Raw genomic sequence first — 19,693 nt, 5'->3', positions numbered from 1 at the left:
GTCTGTTAACATACACTGGGGTTTTCTGGTATTTCTATTATTCCGTTATTGGAAGGATAGTCTTTTGACCCAGCTGAAGGTGTGCAACTGGATGGGGATGTGTGTGGAATAGGGCTGGCAGGGAGAGAAGAGTCAGAAAAATTGTCCTTTTTCACATGTTCTAGTTGGGAGTGTAGAGTGGTAAATGAGACCCTTCCTCCTCTTTCAGATTTGTTGAACAGAGTAATTCCTACTCAGTCATCTGGTTTATTTCTCTCTCCAATTTCTAAATAACTGCACTTCTGTCCTACATTGAATAGCAATGGCTAACTGCTAGCTTGCTGAGATTGTGTCCCCTGTCTTCTGGAAGTAATCCCTTATTTCAGTGGTCAAATCTGTTAACAACAAAGGCATATGTTGCTCAGTCGTAGCTACTGCAATGTCTTTGGTACTTGTCTTGAAGTTTCTGGTGTGTCAGTCTCTGGATTTCTCAGGAATTCTCAAAGTTCTGATTAATTCTTCATAGTTGACTTAGCAAGTGGTTTCTTTATAACTTCATTTAGTATAAAGTGACACAGAATACAGCAATGCCATAATGGCAGATGAAACAGTACTCTTTCTTGTCTGGATTCTTGCTTATGTTGTAACTTGCAGACTGGATTGAAATGACTTTCAGCTTCTCTCCCTGCCTACTCCTCAGCTCTCCATATTCCCACTTACCTTGAAGAATTTTTATATCCCAAGACAGTTAATTCTCTTTTGCTTGGGCTCTGTTGTGTTTTCTAGATGTCCTTGAGAACATGCTGGAGTCTCAGCAACGTGACTCCAGTGCCCCTGGGAGGTTCCATGTTGGCAGTGCAGAGTCCATGCTGCACGTTCGGCCTGGGGGATACACCCCCCAGCGAGCACTGATAAACCCGTTTGCCCCATCCCGCATGCCCATGAAGCTTACATCTAACAGGCGGCGCTGGATGCACACTTTTCCTGTGGGTAAGTGTTTCATAGCGTATTAGGTTGCTGTTACCTTTTTCCTTGTCCAAGCATTAACATGAGAGAACCAGTGTGAACTGTGGTGTCTTGAAGTACTCTGCACTGTAACAGAGGCTGAACTAAGTGTATAGCCTTGATAAATCAGAGACCCTCTCTTTGAAAATATCACCATCTGTTGGCAAACTTGCAGCATCAGGTACTGTGGGAACAGTCTTACAGGTGATGGAGTCTGTTGAAGTGAATCATAACTATAATTAGGGTTGACTTTCAGATGCTGAATTGTTCTGTTTGTTTAGCACCTTGTAAGTAGGCCCTCCAAAATGTTTAAAAGAGTATTCTGCTTCTCCAGAGAATGTTCCAGAGGTTCAAGTCCGAAGATTTCATAAACATGGCTTCTTAATTTCCATTAGTTAGCATTGCCTGTGTTGTTGATAGGAGGGTACGAGCAACTGAGGAATCAGTGCAGCTGTGGTGATTAATGATCAAACTGTAACTGTGTAGGTCCATCAGGAGAAGCTATCCAGATCCATCATCAAACCCGTCAGAATATGGCAGAAATGCAGGGCAATGGGCAGCAGGATCTGACACATTCCTCTGCTGAGCTGCTGGAGCTGGCTTACCATGAGGCAACTGGCAGGTGAGGTCCTTAGGATCAGTCTGTGTAGACTTTGCATGAGCATGCCTTCTCCTTAAAGTTTTATATAAGTTACAGTGAGGCAGTTTTAGGCTGTGATCTTTAAGTTTAATAATATGTTGTGTCAATGCCTCATATGCAGTATATACTTTTGTTTCATATATAAAGCTCTTTTGGCAAGGCTGGAGATGGTTTACCTGCCCTAATTTGGGGTAGGTGGTAGTTTATCACAGAGGGTTTGCAGTGCATGACCAGAACAATGCATCATTCATGAAATTGTTCAAAATTGCCTTATAAAAGCCTGTCTCTTTAATTCTTGGCTTACTATCCCAATAACTGTCACCTTCATCCCAGAACAGAACATTATTTTAGCACAGGGCATAGCTTTGCCTCACAGTAAGTGTTGAGAGTGCTATCTATTCAGTCCTGTCCTCCCCATGCTGATAACAAGTACGCAAACATCAGGGATGGATTGTGAATGGAAGGACCTGTGTTCATAAACTAGTTTTCTTCTAAAAAGCAGCTTTGGTCAGTGTTGGGAGCTTATATTGTTTGTTGGCTCTGAGGAGCAAGACCAGTGTTAATGGATGTAGCATGGTTGCAGGGAGGCTGTTTTTAGAGAGCTAAATTAGATCGTTCACTTCACCTAAGCCATTTTTCAAGCTGCACAGTTGTTCTCCAGTCTCCAAATACTGTCTTACCTGTTTTTATCTGATTATTCTTGTATTGAAAAGATTCTGTCTTTTTTCACTCATCATTAAATGTTGTTTACCAAAAACATTTTAGTAGTTTAGGCAACTTCAGAATTGCCACTAAGTTTGTTTCTTTCATCATTAACTTTGGTATCTTTGCTGCTGTGTGTTTCTTTCCTCTGGCATGCTTCTAGAAATTCATGTTACATACTGTTTCTGAATGTTCAGGGTGAGTGAGGACACTGATGATATTCTCTGCTTTTTTAATTTTTAGAGGATTTTTCCTGCTATCTTCATCAGTCCTTCAGGAAATTGCACTGCCTAATTATTATTTCACATTCTGTTTTTTATTCCTTTTCTATGGAAGTTGTTGTTCTATCTTATACTTTGTATAGTCCTTTATAATACTCTTATCTCTTTCTGTGTTGCCTAATTTTAGTATTACATCATCCTCACCAAATTTGTTCCCTGGTTCGACTTTAAAAAAAAAAAAAAAGAAAAAAATTTGCCTTTTTATTACTTCACAAGTACATTCTAGTGTGCTAAATTATCTTGTCATTAATGCCAATCTCTTGTGTCATATTCTTGATAATTCTTTTTCTGGATCTCTGTCATCTCTGTGGGTGACATACTCATCCAAAGCAATTTGCTCAGTCTGGAGTGTTGGTTTTATAGACCATGAAATCAGATCTGTAAATAACTAGCTAAGTTTTATTTCTCTCCAGGGAGGTGTATGAGTAACTGGTTCTACACTGTCCTGTAAAGATAGCGCACTGGTTATTGCTAGAGGCGAAGAACAAACAGTATGGACAGATACGGAATATTGTTACAACCTTCTCTGTGCTGCTTTTGTGCCTGTTACCATGATGCAAGCATCATTAAGAGCCTTGGTTTCACCACTGGCTCAGCTGAGGCAGCAGCCTGATCACCTGTTATGTGTTGTATCAGCTCTTCTTAAAAGCAAGGAATGGCATGAGTGAGAGAAGTTTGTGTAACAAAGGTTGTTTTGTTTTTCTGTAGACATATCAGCTCTCGGCATCCGGGTGACAGTGCCTCTTTCCTGAGCTTCAGTGGAACAGAGGAGTACTCTAATGGGCTGGCTGGCAACAACGGTGCAGGTAACAAAGCAGTGATAGAGCATAGAGCTGGGAGAGAAGGCCCTTCCTTATTAACAGGGACAAAGTAGTAGAGCCACAAGTCATGAAAGGTGGGTGGACCAGGCAAGACCAGAAAGAATTAAAAATGGAAAAACAGTTTTCAAATCTGAGTGATCTGTTAATGCTCTTACTTGGACTTCTTGGTGTGTGGTAGTTTTCTGGTTGGTTTGTTGGGTTTGTTTGGGTTTGTTTAATAGGTCTCTACTTTCTAGGTATTAGAAACTTTACTACAGAAAGATGCTCATTGTTTACATATGATAAGCTCCCAGGCAGTTGCTTTGTTCTATAACAACAAAGCACTGATGTTCAGATGCAAAAAATAACTCAATATGCACTGGTGGTATTTGGAACGCTTTTTTTCTGGGTGTGGTTGCCTTAAAGTGTCACCCTTTGGATTAAGCAACTTGTTTGAATATATATATATTTTACGTATACAAGCTGATGGAAAGAATAAAGTTTGATGGTTCTGAGACAAACTGTAAAAAAACTGGTTTATTGTGTGTGGTAAATTCTGGGATTAGGTGTTTTCTAGCATTTCTTGTCATTATCTAGAAAAGACAATTTCTCCAGATTATAAGCATTTTGAACATGGTGCTGCTTGTACTAAATGTTATTCACATGGCCCAAAGTATTTCATCACATTTTTGAGAGAAGACACGTGTCTGTACTTTCACTTCAAGATTAGCACTTTCTTTCTTACCTTACCCAGACACCTGAATTAGTGGAAATCCTCAACATTTCTTTTGAATCCTGTAAGTGGAACAACGTGCCACACTAAGCATTCTGTTGTGTTGTCTGTTTTTTTGCAACCTACCTTCTGATTTTATGGACCTGCTTTTTAGATAGGCACATGGAAAAAAAATTTGATATTTTGGACTATAGCTTCAAGACTTCTGTTCTTTTTTCAAAACAAATTTAAAGGTTTTTTAAGAAATTAAAAATCACCTTACTGAATTACATTTGGATGAAAACAATTGTTTTCCTCTATGCTCATACCTTGAAGAGCCATAAAGAAGTTAGCAGACTTAATTTTCTTGTGTCTCTCTTGTTTTGTGTTCACGTAGATGCATTGAAAGTGATTTTGTTCTGTTGTTTCCTTCTGTGAATTTCATCTGAATACATTTCATTTTCTTGCTTTCCTTTTTTTTTGTCTGCCTTCCAGATAGACTTTGTTCTTGCATTTGCTAAACTGCATTTCAGCTGCTGGATACAATTTGCACAACGTAGATGCAGCAATCCTGGCAATAAGCATGCTTGCATTTTATAAAAGTCTCTTGCGTGTGTAGATTGGATATAAATCATGTATGTGGTGGAAGTTAATCTGTCTGTCTTTGTGAAAGTCGTTATGAGCACCTTCCCTGACTAAACGCCCTCAGCCATCTGTAGCTGCCACACTGTGATTTGACTTCTATTTCTCCCTTATGGTTTGAGTCACCTATGAAATAAAACAGTTGTTGTTTTTTTTTTTCCAATTTCCCAAAATATGATTTCTCAGTGCATCTGGTTCTCCTCTGCTGCCTACAGCATGTTTTGCTGCAACATGGGCTTCACAGTGAAAAATTACACCATTTATTTACATTGACATTTAGTATGTTGCCTCTATTGTCCAGCAGATGGTAGATGATAGTTCAGAGGGAATAAATCTTGTTGCAGTTCCCTAACTAGATGGCAGATGGCATCAGCGGAGTTGGTGAAAGATGAATGCCAGTTTGAGCCAGCTCCTCTACTGTTTTGCTGGCATCATGATGGAAGCAGATAACCATCCTTTCTGCTAGTAAATGCCATTCAGAGTAACAGCTATGATGTTGGTATCAATTTCCTCGATAAATCTACATAAGCTAGTTTTATAAATATGGCTCCTTTTAAATGTTTGGAGGCTTCCTGAAATTTGTGTTTTGATAAATGCCTTTTAAGACAGGAGTTTTTCTTGTCTCCTTAGCTGCTTGTTTCCTCTCATGTGCCACAACAGCTGTTTATACAGCTACAGTGGTGAACCAGCTCAGGGAACTGATCCAAATGAAGAGTAACTGGAATTTCTCTTTGCTGTATGGATTGTTTCACTGAAACTACACAAATATTGATGCAAATACAGCAGACAGATGTGAAATGGGGACTAGGAAGAATTAGTCAAGGGGTACCATAGCATCATGTCAGCTTACTGTCCACTGAGCTGTAGTTTTAGATTCTCAGTTTTTCAGGTTCATAGCCTGCTTAAATGAATCTATTTGACAGGAAGAAAAATCATAGTGTCTTAAGTCCTAATCGAAACTAAATATAAATTTTCATTAGTCTTAAGTCCTTTATTAGTCTTTATTTTGGTTAGTATAAACTGAATAAACTGAATTTTGCTTAAAAATTTAGTATCTCTTTAACAGCTATCATTTTATCTCCTTTCACAATGAATAAAAACTTCCTTACTATTCTTTCTTAGTGAAGTATGGACCAAGGTATATCTTACAGGTTGAAACATAATGGAAGTTGCTGCCTCTTCAGAACATGGTAGTTTTAAACAATCTGTAATTAATATATTGGACCTATTTAGGGGCACTAAAGGCTTAATTAATATTTTTCAAATTTTTAGCCTGACAGGGGATAAAGAGGTAGCTTGTATTTGCTGAATCAAGAAGATCACCTGTCTTGTTTCCTTCCCACCTCCTGGCAGAGAGATGAAATGTGTACTGGTAGTTTATGCCTAAAAATGTTGAAATTGGAGTAAATCTGTATCACAATTTTCATAAATTATTGAGACTCTTTAGAGTCTTAGATAATTAGAATCTTATATATGGGTTTTCCCACCAGGTGAAAGTCTGTTATAATTTCCGTTCTTGCTGCTCCTGTGTTCTATTAAATTCTTACTCTTAACTTATCTGTTGTTCATAAAATGAGAAAACCAGTAAAATGATTCTGGTTTGGGGTACTGAATGTATTTAAAAGTACTTAGCAGCTGAGACTTTGAGATTAGCAAGCTGAATGATTACAGGTGACTTCTTTTTTAATTTGCTTTTTTATGGCATCTACTTTTCAAGATGTATTTCACCATTTTGGAGAGGTTGGTTTTGCTTGGTTTTTAGCGACTGAACACTTCTAATGAGATGTTTGAATTTCATCCAAAATGTCTTTCCCCCCCTCCCCCCGCCTCCATTAGTTGGCCTTGTGTATTTTTCTGCTGTGCAGAACCCTGAGTTCTTTCTGAGGAGAGAAATGCCATATTCTTAAAGCATTTGCATGCTTTTGATTTATTTTTATTTGAAATGAAAGTGAAATGCATAACTGCTTGAAATAAAATACATATTTATTTCTTTTGTAGGAATGAACCTCAAAACTCAGAACAAGGATTCCTTGGAAGATGCTGTCTCTAACTCTCCAGATCCAAGTAAGCAGGAGAAAGGTTTGGAAAAGAGTTTGTATAGGTGGGAAGTTGGGGAGGGGAAGGGCACGTACATATATAGAGGCATCAAGAGGTAGTAGACAAGAAACTGAGGAGCCTACTTGGCTTTTGGCAGTAGTTCATCTTGCCCTGCAGTAATTTGCAGGATCTCCCTGTACTGTGTGTCTTGCTGTGATTACAGTTCTAGATCTCTTAAGAATATGTGAAACTGGTTGTCATATTACATCTGAAATTCTTTCCTTAGCAGACACTATTACGCAAAAAGCTAAAGCTGCTGAATTCTTATCTGCCTCTCAATATGAAAAGTTTGCTTGGCACCAGCTAATCAAAGCAGAAGTAGTACTGTCAGTTTCTGAATTCGGTACCATTTACTGAGAAATGTCTGTCTTCATCTAATATAGAAACAAGTGTGTGACTGCTTAAGAAAACGTTTTCTTTATAGCGGTCTGTCCTGCATTACTTTCTTGTGCAGCATTCCTGCCATTAATGTTTATATTTTTAGAGTAAAGTAACATTCTGTATATAAGATCTCTATGACGAGGTTAAGAATTAGTAGTTGGCCAAGTGCCTTGATATAGGTTGAGGCAGGTTAGAATGTAGTGCAGTAGCGAACTGATGACTTGATCTAATTTAGTTAGGTTTTACTTTTTAATGCCTAGTTTTAGATCTTTGTAATCTCAAAACTGCAACATGACTCTAGGAAAGGGTGTGGGGAAGGGTTGCTTTCCAAGTTACTATTTTTCTGGTCTTCCCACCTCTCTGGATCTGTCTTCTGTTTTTCTAGCTGTAGAAATACTCCCTTTTCTGCTGTTGTACTATTCCAGAAAGAGGCTGGTCTGTCACTGTTTCCCTGCTCATCCCCAGCTCCTTCTGCAGTTATCTAGGATGCAAAGCTGGTCTTTCAGACTTGGAAAGTCGATCTGTTTTATTAATAATGAGTCACTGCACCTGACTTGCTGTAATTTCGGAAGAGTGGTGACTATGTCAGCTCTAGCTTTCAATCAACAGAAAATTAAATGTATTAACTTTGAATGCCATTTGCATGATGGGATTGAATTAGCATGTGCACTGCATTGTTTAACAAACTCTGTCTCTTTCTCTCCCTCCCTTCTTCCTGTCCTTATTTTCTTTTCCCTTCCCATTTCACCCCTTTTTTGTCCCTGTTGACTTTATGCCAACTCTGTTTTTGTCCCTCATTCTTTCTAACTTTCCTCTTCACACATTTCTTTCATCTTCCTCTGCACCCTATTTTTTCATGGGTGACCATATATGCCCCCATTGTCTGCCCCCCCAATAATACAACGAGGCAGTTCTGACGCTGTCTGCTCCCCCCGTAGTGCCAGGCTTCTGTTGTACAGTTGGAGTGGACTGGAAATCTCTCACTACTCCGGCATGTCTCCCTCTTACCACGGACTACTTCCCCGACCGTCAGAGCCTGCAGAATGATTACACTGAGGGTTGCTATGACCTCCTCCCAGAAGCTGACATTGACAGGTTTGGCCAGCACCTTCTCTGTAAAGTACCTTGCATTGAATCAAAGTGCTTAAGGCGCAGTTGACGGAAGAGGAACGCTGTGGGGACTGTACAGGAGAAAGATGAATTGCTAACATAGTTATCAGCAGAATACTTAGATTTTTCTCTTTTCTGTGGTAGCTTTGGACCTTTTCTGATGTTACCATCTGACAGTATTGTGTTGCTTAGATTTTATGTTAGAAAATGTTTGCATACAAAATTTTACATCTCTTTTGTGCTTCAATCAAAACCAACCTCAAGCTATCATCTTTCTTAATCCGTTTTCTAGCAAGTATTTTGGAAACAGTAAATGAGCAAATGCATGTGTACGCACAGTGTTTAAGATATGCTCAGTTTCAGGGATATTTAGTTTAAAGAATCTTGGTGGAAAATAGTGTTTGTGGGATAAATAGAACTTCTTGGCTTGTCTTGGAGGTCTCTGGTAACTGTTCTATAATAGGGTTGGGTTGGTTTTTTTCTGAAGCTGTCTCATCTTTTAAAACATTTTTCAAAGTTTCCACAACTTGTAAGGCACCAGAAAGACCTGTTCGTGTTGCTGCTTTATGAACCAAATAAAAATATTAGGGTGATTGAAATACATAGGAAATAGAATTATTAATGAAGAAATACCAAAAGAAATGTGAAATATCCCTTTGTATCATGAAGGCGAAGCTCAGAGCAGAAGTAGTTATAATAAGATGCCATAGTGATGTGTTTTTTAATCTCTCTCTGCTCTAGACTTCCTGCTGTGGGAGAGGGTGGAGCATTGCCTGCACACTTGCAGTTCTGAGCTCTGCTGAACATTTACGAACTGCAAAATGCTGTAAAAGTGATCATTGGTGAATTTATTGGAACTGTTGTAAGCAAATTTGTTACTACCTGCAAAATTGTTTTCAAAGGCAGTAATCAGTATTGCCAGACAGCTCATCATGCCTGTGTAAAGCAGAAGGGTACCCGTTTTTCTCTCCTGTTGCTGCAGGTTGGTTTCACAGGCAGAGGGCTCCACTTGCCCAGAGCCCAGTGCAGGCAGAAATCCTCGATTAGGAAACACAGTGCTAAGAATAGGTGTGTGGTCAGCTCCCTTATTCTAGTCTCCTTAACCTTTGTGTTCAGGAGAGATGAGGAAGGAGTGCAGATGACAGCCCAACAGGTGTTTGAGGAGTTTATTTGTCAGCGTCTCATGCAAGGCTATCAAATTATTGTGCAATCCAAACCACAGAAACCAGCCACAACTGTGCCACCCCCGCTCAGCAGCAGCCCTCTTTACAGTCGAGGTGAGTGATCTTTGTATTGACAGTTCAGTCTTTTGTCTTTCTCTCCTTCTGCCAATCCTGGTAACCTCTATGAATTGGGCATAGATGCTCACTGAAACCCTCTGTTGTTTTTTTCTTTCTCTGTTTTTTTTGGTTATTATATGAAAATCTTTGTTGGGAGAGAGCATGGTCTGCGGCAGCACAAACAACTCAGCTGCACCATGACAGGACAGGTGCAGGATTTTTGAACTGTAATAAGAAACTGGCCTCATATTCATGATGATGAGCCCAAATGAAATATGGCTTGAGTGCTGTTTGGGTGAATACATCTTAAACACAATTCACCTGGTGGCTGCAGGGCAGGCACATCTTGAGAAGATGACAGACCCAAAGTTCCCAAATATTTGTATCTAGAAGAAGTTTCCTAACTCCAGAATAGCTGTGAAAGTTCCAAGTAGACAGGTAGAGCTTCATTGTCCTGAAACCAGGAGTTGGCTAAACCTAGTTAAATCCCAGAGGACCGGAGTGGTTTAAGAGGGTTTCATATTCCTTTGAGAGAATCTGACTTACTGTTTGACTTCTGACTTTTTTTCTGGATATTCTCTAGACAAGTCAGTGTGATAAACTGTTCGCAGAGCAGGGAATACATGTGAACAGGATATGGTGGTGGTTCAATTGGTTTGGGAATGAGCAGCAAGGCTCCTTTGGTAAAGTGCTGAGCTTAGTGGTTAGTTCCAGGAATGAAGCACAGAGGGGAAGTGAAAGTGGAGCCCAACTTTAGCATCATACCCAGCAGTTTCTCAACACTTCATATTGTCCTCTAGTTGTCCTGACTGGAAAAGTTCTATATTGGTGGTGTATGAATTGCGAATGCCGTTCTTCTGTTGTGATACTAGCAAATCTTGACTGTAAGAACAAAAGGCTCATTGTGCATATGTTCCTTAAAAAGGTGGCCTGAAAGGTGGCTTGTAGTTTCTCTTGAGTTCAGAAGCCCAATTCTGGAGTCTCTTTCTATAGGTACAGTTTGTTGACAAAGTTCTGACTATTGCAGTAAGCTGAAAGAGGGTGTGTGTTGCTTTTTGCAATTAGGTCTTGTATCAAGAAATCGACCTGAGGAAGAAGATCAGTACTGGCTGAGTATGGGCCGTACTTTCCACAAAGTAACATTAAAAGACAAAATAATTACAGTGACTCGATACCTGCCAAAGTGAGTATCTCTCTGGTTGAGCCATTTGCTATCAATATTCAGATGAACATGCTTTTCCAGCTGCCTGTACTTGCTTGAAAGAACATACTGTAGAACCTCCTTTCTCTCTAGGAGAGGAAAGAGAAGCACTGCTATTGATGATGCTGAGATTAATGTTTGTGGGGTTTTTTTTAGGTATCCATATGAATCTGCTCAGATAAACTACACCTACAGCTTGTGCCCCTCACACTCTGACTCTGAATTTGTCTCTTGCTGGGTAGAATTTTCCCATGAGAGACTCGAAGAGTACAAATGGAATTACTTGGATCAGTATATCTGTTCAGCTGGCTCTGAGGATTTCAGGTGAGATCTCCTTTTTGCATCCAGACTGTTCTGTGTCCTAATTGCCTCTTTTCCTTTTTGACCTAAAACTTCTTCAACAAGTTTAACCCACAAATTCTCAGCACTCCAGGGAGAGTAACTGGCCTGCTTTCACTTGTATGGTGCTAGCAGATGTTGCCTTGTAGGAATCTTACTCTGTGTTGCTGTTGCATTGTCTGATCCTTGATACAAAGTCTTGATCACAAAATTCAGCATGAAGTGTTTTTTTTTTTTTTTTCTCTGTGCTACAAATGCAAAGAAATATGATGGCATTTTGTACCACACAGATGCTTTTCTTGGCTTCTTACTCATTTCTGGATCTGACTCAAAACTTCTGTTTAGTTTGAATCTGCTTGAGACTTGCTTGAGTCCTAGGCTTAGCTTGACTGTAGTCCTACTCCTAAGCTATGTAGAGCAGGGCTTCTTATTACCAGTGTGGAATATCTCCACTAATATCAATAGCCTTTTTGATACAAACCCAGTCTTTCTTTATCTTTCTTTCTTTTCAGGTCTCAATCAAAGTGCCTCCTACTCTAATGTGTACCTTTAAGATTCCTTTTTCCTTGTTTATTTTTACAGAAAAAAAACCTTTGTAGCCTATCTTATACAGAAAAGAAAATATATGATACCATTACTCTGAAGATAGCCTTGTTTTCTCTTCTGCATATCAGTGTTCTAGTACTTGCCAGTGATATTCATATTGCTGACCATTCCTTTGCATATCTGCTCTTTTTCACTCAGGGATAGCAGAATGAGATTGTCACTATCCTTGCTGAAATTTTCAGCAGATAGATATGTGTTTTACTTACTGTAAAATCCTTCATAGGAAACTGTGCTGAACTCTATCCTGTCTTCCATGTTTGTTCAGCCTTATTGAGTCACTGAAATTTTGGAGGACCCGCTTTCTGCTTCTGCCTGCCTGCATCAGTGCCACGAAGCGCATTATGGAAGGAGAAGTGCACTGCGACGTGTACGGTGACAAGCCCCGTTCTGATGAGGAGGAGTGGCAGCTCCTGGACGGATTCATTCGCTTTGTGGAGGGTTTGAACCGCATTCGTCGACGCCATCGATCTGATCGAATGATTCGAGTGAGTCAGCTTGTAGTTGGGTGAGAAGCTGAGTTTGAGTTTTGTCTGAACCATCTAATGACTCTGAGACAATCCCAAGCAAGTTGGGGGTATATGTGTATCTGTGTGGGTAATCCATACATAATGCACAGTTCTGACAGATGTACTGTTTCGAATTTCAAATAGTATGGCCTTGTTATCACCTTGCTATTCTTGAACTAATTACATTTACCTGGAATGAGTACCCCATGCTGCTGTGGCTGGAACCAGAATCAGAACAGTTAGCTCATTTGATGAGAAGCCAAGCTCTTCTGCATGCCATGCCTTAGCCTGTTGGTGTTTTTATTTTTTCCTTAGCTGATCTTCTCTTACCACAAGCCTGATGCCACTTCTTTGCAAATGTGCATTGTTCTGTGCTGTAGATATGGCTAACCTGGACACATTATTGCACCTTGTCATGCAGAGAATTGCTAAAAAAGGATCTGTGAAGTAGTTAAGCTGGTAACTTCTAGCTGGGTGGGCTTTGTGCTGCAGATTTAGGATTGTGAAAAGAAAGATGTGGGTGAATTTCTGGTTAACAGTAGTTTCAAGAGAGTGTGGAGAAACTGGTTAGTGTGTATCAAATTCTCTTCCAGATCACACGCTGAATGGGTTAATTTTTGTCAGAGCAAATCCACCTTTTCCAGAATAATGAATACCTAGCATCCACATAAGACACTAGGCTGTTCCTTTTCTTGTGTAGCTATGGTCTAACTCCCTTTTTAAAGTGTACCTAATAAAGCTCTGTTGACATGAGGTGTTGTGTTCTTGCTTACTAGTTAAGCCTAGCTTGACTAAGTCTGTGCTTCCATTTTTCATTTGTTAGAAAGGGTCTGCCATGAAAGGCTTGCAGATTGCTGGTCCAATTCCCACCCACTCTCTGGAGCAGTCTGGGCCCCCCATTGGGAAGAAAGGAACCTCAGCGCTCTCAGCTCTGCTGCAGATGGAAGCCAGTCAGAAGTGAGTCTCTACAGCTAGGCTGTGTCAAGAGCACTAGAACGTCTTTTTTACGTATGCCACCTGGGCTGGCTAAAGCATATTTGGGGAATTTTGCCTTGAAAAAAGAGATGTGGAATGCTGCTGCTTTAGTATCCTTGGGGCAGTGCTGGGGAGATACTGGGTTTTTTCCAGTGACTTCCTCGTATTCTGTTTCCATTAATAGAATGAATACCAAAGTCTAGAAAGGAATGTGGAGACTAGAGAAGTGAATGTCCAGTGGTTTGTCCATTACACATCAGATGAATGTCCATTACACATCAGATTTGTCATCTATTTGTGATTGGCTAGTACAATTGTATCCACATAAGAAGAGCTTAACTGGGACATAAGTGTGCACAAGTGCACAACTCCAGTTGAGTGGTCTCATTATAAACACTGGGTAGCAAATATAGCCTAAAGAAAATAACTTGTATGCACTGATAACATCTATTAAAATACCTGTGAAACTTCTGAAGTCCTTTTTCAATATTGATCTAGAATGGCTCAAAGAAACTCCGAGTACAGATACCAGATATGCTGTAAACACAATTTAAAACATTGTTGCTGTTAAATGCATAAGTGATTTTAATATTTTTTTTAATATTAAGGTAGTATTGTACATGCATAATAAAACAGAGTAAGTTCAAGAGTCCATATTGTTTATGTGGAGTACAAAGTACTTACAGAACATTGGACTGACTGTGCTTCAGAGTGTGAGAAAGTAAATGTCTGAAAATACAGTAGTAACCCTGTGCAACAGTTGCCTTCAGGGGGAAGCTGATACAGAGTTATGTTTGAACAAACTCTGGATTCCTTCCTTTTGTTTTAGGACACTGGGGGAGCAGCAAGCTGCAATGCTTTCTGGAAAGAGCTCTGGGCAACCTTCGGAGAGCGGGAGCATTGCTATCACACCCACCTATATGGACAGCCCTCGTAAGGTAAAGACTTTCTGGTCTTTCTTTAGCGCCTATTTTTACGTAAGAATTTCTCAAATAGTAGAAGATCATTTCTCTAAGCAAATAGCTAAATTATGTCACATCTTACTCTCTAGTCCAGCAAGGACTGGTCTTGTACCGGTGATGCCCTTAAGTCTTTGTGTGCAAGGGCATAAGAAGAGGTTGGGGCACAACTATCCACCATCCTTTAGCACTGTGAAAATGGGATGGAATCCCTGGGATGCTATCTCATTGTGTTTTGCTAATTTAAGTGGTATTTGTTAATTGCTCCATTTCCTTTTCTGATAGCACATTACATTTCAGTCAGGATTTGATTTTTAGATTCAGTAGTATAGTGCTGTCTGCATCTATATGAAGGCTGTCCTTAAGAGCAAATCAAGCTCTAGACCATGACTGTGTGAAGCTTCAGTGGAATTTTAACAGCAGGAACTCCAGTCACTTGCATCTGCTTAGAGGAGAGGATGTGTTCCTGAGTAGTGATTTAGATGTCGTTCCTTCACTGGCTGGACTCCAGGCTGGAGAAAACTGTCTTCCTGGAGCTCTCTTCAGACACTTAAAGAAAAGACTGTGCTATCCCTCAGCCTTCCTGTCAACTGCCCTGTGAGTGTCAGGAGAGCAGAAACTCTACCACCGAGTCCAGTCAGAAATATTTGATTATTTTTCTGTATTCTGACATGAAGGTCTTTCAACACAAGTAACCCAAGGAGCTGAATGAAGATATAACACTTAAGTGTCACCTGTCTTTGGGTTCAACAGTTGGAAGTATTGCAAAGAAAAAGTTCTCAGATTTCCCACTATCAACTTGCCTATCTCTTTCAGTATTTTTCTCTTACAATCTAGTGTTTTTGCATCTACCCTTTTCTGCCACCACCAGGGACAAGTGTTGTATTAGTCTGGAGACCTGGATATTGCTAGTTGAAGTGATAGGGTAACTGCGACCATCTTATTAATAAACACCTATTTGTAGAATAAGAGTGTTTCCAAAACACAGATGAGATTCTGGAGCAGGTCATGCTAGGCTTGGAAAAACTAGGTGCAGAAGTTGACTTGAGGCATGTTTGCAAACTTCCAGATCATAATTCAGGCTTTGCGCTCTCCTCTTCTACCATTTTGGAAAATCAGCTTGATCAAACTTCCCTCTTTAAATGCAGAAATGGTAAATATCCTTTTCTGCTACTAAAACTTCTGAAAATTCCATGTAGAACACAGGACAGAAGAATGTTGTGTCCCACTGTTCTGTGGGGTAGAGGGAAAAAGGCAGACTTGGCTTCTGTAGCAATGACACCCTAGTATGTGGGAAACAAAGTAGCACAGCCTCTGTGCTACCAGCAAATGCTAATAAGCAAATGCCATCTTGTTTAGTTTTAGAAGTAACTGTATTCAAAAGCCTCTCTGGAGAGAACCTGGAAGAGTGCATTATCAACTGAAAGCCTTTCACACTGAAGCAGTAAACACTCCTATAAATATTTACACATAGAGACTGGGAAAGAAGCAATTGGGATCTCCAAATTGATGGCTCATGCTTGTTGGAAAGGTGCCAGTGCACAGGTAGCCTTATCGGGCAACTTTATGCTCACTTGGAAACATCAGCAAGTATGTGCCTCATGTTTCCAGGGCAACACAAGCCCTTTAGGGCTCACCAGCATGGGTATGTCTATTGGCTGTCTCGAGACTTGCAGCCAAAGTACTGACAAATTGTCACAGCTGTGTGCTCTGTCAGCAGCCAAGGGAGCAAGTGCTTTTCTAGGATGCTATTCAGTGCTGGAGTTATTCCAAAACAAAACTGAGCCACTGGCTCCACCTTTACTCTGGTTCAGAGTAGAACTGACGAGCCACTTCAATCAGTTACTGGGCAGTGCAGTATGATTTTAACACAGTGAGTTAGCTTGATGCATAATCTGTTTGGGAAGTCTTTGCCCTTAGGGATACAGGGTGCTTGGCTCTGCTTCTGCACTGTGTAAATTGCCAGCCATATAAGCCTGGCGTTGATTCTTTCCAGAAAATGTTTTATATGTACATATCAGGCTAAGCATCATCTTAACTGCAGCCTAGACAAACTGTTTTGCCTAGGGAACGGAATAAAGAATTGCAAATAGGGAACGAAAATCTAGTTGAGTTCCACTGCATTGTCTTATGTGATAAGAGAATCTTGACACATCTTTGAATAACAGCCGGGGATAAATTCATCCAGGGTTTGCAAGTAGGTGGGGAACATAGCACAGGCAGTATCTGTTTAATTTTGCATGAAGTATTAAACACAGTGTTGGAAGGATCGTTGCGAAGAATTTTTCTTCCCTTTCCTTTGCGCCATATCAGACCTGCATTTGAGAGGAAGAGTGTGCTTCCTGAAAAGAGCTGCTTTGCCTCTCCCTCTTTATCATTTGAATGACTGACAGACTAGGAAAAAAGCTGTCCTCCTTTGGATATTTGTCATTACACATGCAGTTCTACAGGTTTCCATATCACTATTCAGCTTTGCATTTGGGATGGAAACCCACGTACTTTAGAGCTCAAGTCTTTCTCCTGTGAAGTGTGGAGGGAAGGCTGTAGTTTCAGTTGGCTTCTGATCAGTGTGGTTTTCAAAACTTTGGAAAAGCATCTGTGCTAAGGAAGAGCAATGTCTTGATACAGAGAGAGAAAGTAAAGGTATGTGTGTGAGTAACTCCTGGTGCTCTGCATTCTGCTGCATCTGATGTTCTGGGTCTGTTTGGGATTTGCATTCTCTTCATACTTTCTCTCTGTGGTCATTTCATACTTGCACAACCTTGTATTTGCTTTTCTTCAACTCCTTGTTGCTGTTGCCATTAATGGGCCTGCTTCCTCTGATGCCTTCAGGATGGGGCCTTCTTTATGGATTTTGTTCGCAGCCCACGTTCAGCTTCAACCTTCTACTCACAGGTTAGTTTTGAATGGGGTCTTGTCATCTCTGGCTTTTGGACTGAGGTGATGGAGAGCATTTGTTGTCCTGAGCTTGCCACGTGGGGAACGTGTGTTAGTTTCCAGATCTGCTCGTTGAGAGGGAGATGCACAGCATTAGCAGGACAGAGTGGCTGGTGGTGGTAGATGTGACTATTTCCTTCCACCATTCAGTGTTTGTGATGTGCTTTGGATGTTCATGTGCCCTGCCTTACTGTCTTGTCAACTACTGAAGCTTCTTCTTTTTGTGTTTCAGTAAGTACTTGTTTTCCATCTTCCCTTGCTAAACAAAATGGCAACAGCTTACTCATTCTTGGCTAAATTTCTTCTGTGGCATTTGACTGACAGGTGGCTCTGGGGAGATCCAAGTCAAATTGTGACCTTGGATTCTTAAACAACTAAGGGCTGAAAATATTTGTGTCTTTTTTTTTTTTTTAGAGTCATTGTGACAGAAGTTGTTTGTACACTTAACACCAGTTAGGAGTTAGCAATAACACAGCGTGTCCGTAGAAAATACTGCTGGTTGAAGTGAGGTCTGAGGAGGGAGAGTAGATGTAGCTGGCTGTGGGGATTGTAGATTCTGTGTTGGAGCATCTGCTGGTTTTGGCTGCCCAAAAAGGGACATCTGCTATTGCAGAGTGAGAGATCTTTGGGGTGTGAGAAATGGCATAAATAAAGGGCTCTGGTCTGGCTATCAGTCCCAAGTCAAACTACCAGCTTTGTGATTTTTAGCTGTGCATGTGCTGTGGATTCATCATGGCAGATCAGCCCTCATATTTACACCAGCAGTTACTCTGCTGTTCGTGTTCCTCTCCCCCACCTCTCTAGCTTTTATATAATATGCCTTTCCTAAACCATACGTGTTAATGACAGATGGCGATTTTACAGCCTGTACTTTGCTGAATCTTTCAGCATTCATGTTCTTTCTGAAATGATTTTATGTTAATTTTGTGAACTATTCAGTCTACCGTTGGAATAGTGCAAGTGTTCTGCGGGAGGAAAGTGTTCTTGTTGTCTTGGCAACATAGGTGTGGGTGGGTGCCAACCAGCCTCCTGATACTACCCTAAGAAAGGAAGGAAGATGAGCTGATTTGGTGCGTTATGAAACTTGAATTCCGTGTGATATATTTGCATATTTCTGTCTGAGAGTTAGAAAAAATAGTTTCAACCCTTAACTGCTTACTACTTTCCCATAGTGATTAAGGTTCCTGTTCTGTCCATTGCATGTTTATAATCACAGTTATTCACTCAAGTTGAAAATGTCAGGTTGGGACTGGTGTTGCTGGTTTGCCAGTAGTTCTCTCAAGGCAGCTGTTGCTGGGTTGGTGATTCTCATCTTTACTGGGGTCTGAATTCCATGTTTGTCAGTAGCTCTGTAGTGATGACAAAAGACTGTATTTATCTGCATACGTTTGTGCTTGCCTTGGACTATTGCTTGTTAACTAACTTGAGCTGAGGTACAAATAATGGTGGGAAGGGAGAAAATGGGAAACAGATTAAATCATAAATTTCATAAAAATGTTGCTGTGCTTACTCCTTGCAGGTCTCTCTAGATCAGTCCGTTCCTGCAACCTCAGATGGCAGCACACTGATAAACATGGGGCAGTTACCTGATAGGGGCAACACGCAGACCTTGGGAAGTTCCCAGAATGTTGCAGACCAAGGATATACCACAGCTGGTGCTGCAGAGGGCAGGTAAGAAAAGCACAGCAGTGCTATACCGCAGTTCTGTTCAGTTAACATTCCCCTTGCTGGTGTCAAGGAATGGGCACTTAAACAGGAACCTGAGAACAAGATGGGCTGTGTCTGTCAGCACTAGGAGGCACTTGTCACAAGACCTTACTGCAGCATTTCCACATGCAGAAAGAGTGGTAGTAAAATAAGCTTTGCAACCCAGTTTTCCAGAATTAAATGAACGCAAGGCCTGATTTTCCCCACCCACAAAAAGAGCTTCATTCTTCAAGAAATGAAGAATGAAGGAATTCTATTTCTGAAATCTCTTAGCGGAAAACCAGGCTTTGAATTGACATCTGTCTTCTGTCTGTTTTAGCAAGGGGGGGCCCTGCAGGTCTAATTGGATCGAGTAGGTTGATGAAATCCAAGAGGTTCTAACCTGGAGGCAAGACACTGTGGAGGAAGCAACATTAAAAATAAACTATATTAGCACCTGTTTCCTGTGGTTGTATATTACAGAAAAAAAAAAAAAGCCAACCTCAAAATGTTTGCTTTCAATTTCTCCTGAGTACAGCTGTATGTAATATAGTGTGCATTGGGTCAATATATAGGAATCACCTGACGACCTCAGGGGGGAAATGCAGGTATGATGCTTTTAGTTGTCCTTGAAATGAAAAAGGGAATAAGTGTGGCAAAGTCATTGCTGAGAAGAGGAGAGAGCGTTTTTCTTAAATGTACATACTTGAAGAAATCTGGCAGCTTCCTTGATTTTTGAACATGCTTCTGTTTATTTCCCAGCTCTCAGCAGTGTTCAGCAAGCACTCTGACTTCCTCCTCCACCCTGATAGAGATTCTCGAAGCCATGAAACACCCCACGTAAGTTTTTGATAT

At 40.5% G+C, this 19,693-nt stretch overlaps 1 protein-coding gene across 10 annotated transcripts in view; it reads left to right on the top strand.

The window, feature by feature from the left end:
- DEPDC5 (DEP domain containing 5, GATOR1 subcomplex subunit) overlaps positions 1–19,693 on the top strand; it is a 47,702-nt gene that overhangs the window by 16,830 nt on the left and 11,179 nt on the right. For 3 of the 10 annotated variants that reach the window (XM_074920830.1, XM_074920831.1, XM_074920829.1), the window contains exons 22-36: positions 766–969; positions 1,471–1,606; positions 3,316–3,413; positions 6,760–6,825; positions 7,625–7,798; positions 8,178–8,334; positions 9,466–9,626; positions 10,695–10,812; positions 10,987–11,154; positions 12,041–12,260; positions 13,105–13,238; positions 14,086–14,194; positions 17,048–17,110; positions 18,672–18,823; positions 19,601–19,678. In XM_074920830.1, the coding sequence (XP_074776931.1) occupies positions 766–969; positions 1,471–1,606; positions 3,316–3,413; positions 6,760–6,825; positions 7,625–7,798; positions 8,178–8,334; positions 9,466–9,626; positions 10,695–10,812; positions 10,987–11,154; positions 12,041–12,260; positions 13,105–13,238; positions 14,086–14,194; positions 17,048–17,110; positions 18,672–18,823; positions 19,601–19,678 (2,038 nt within the window). Of the gene's footprint in view, positions 1–765; positions 970–1,470; positions 1,607–3,315; positions 3,414–6,759; positions 6,826–7,624; positions 7,799–8,150; positions 8,335–9,465; positions 9,627–10,694; positions 10,813–10,986; positions 11,155–12,040; positions 12,261–13,104; positions 13,239–14,085; positions 14,195–17,047; positions 17,111–18,671; positions 18,824–19,600; positions 19,679–19,693 lie in introns of all 10 variants that reach the window. The other 7 variants (XM_074920836.1, XM_074920835.1, XM_074920834.1 and 4 more) reach the window with 5 other exon arrangements.

The sequence above is a fragment of the Athene noctua genome, chromosome 17, assembly GCF_965140245.1.
Source record: "Athene noctua chromosome 17, bAthNoc1.hap1.1, whole genome shotgun sequence".
Taxonomy (NCBI): Eukaryota; Metazoa; Chordata; class Aves; order Strigiformes; family Strigidae; genus Athene; species Athene noctua.
Note: the sequence above shows the minus strand (reverse complement) of the source record. Positions and strands in the feature narration are given on the sequence as shown.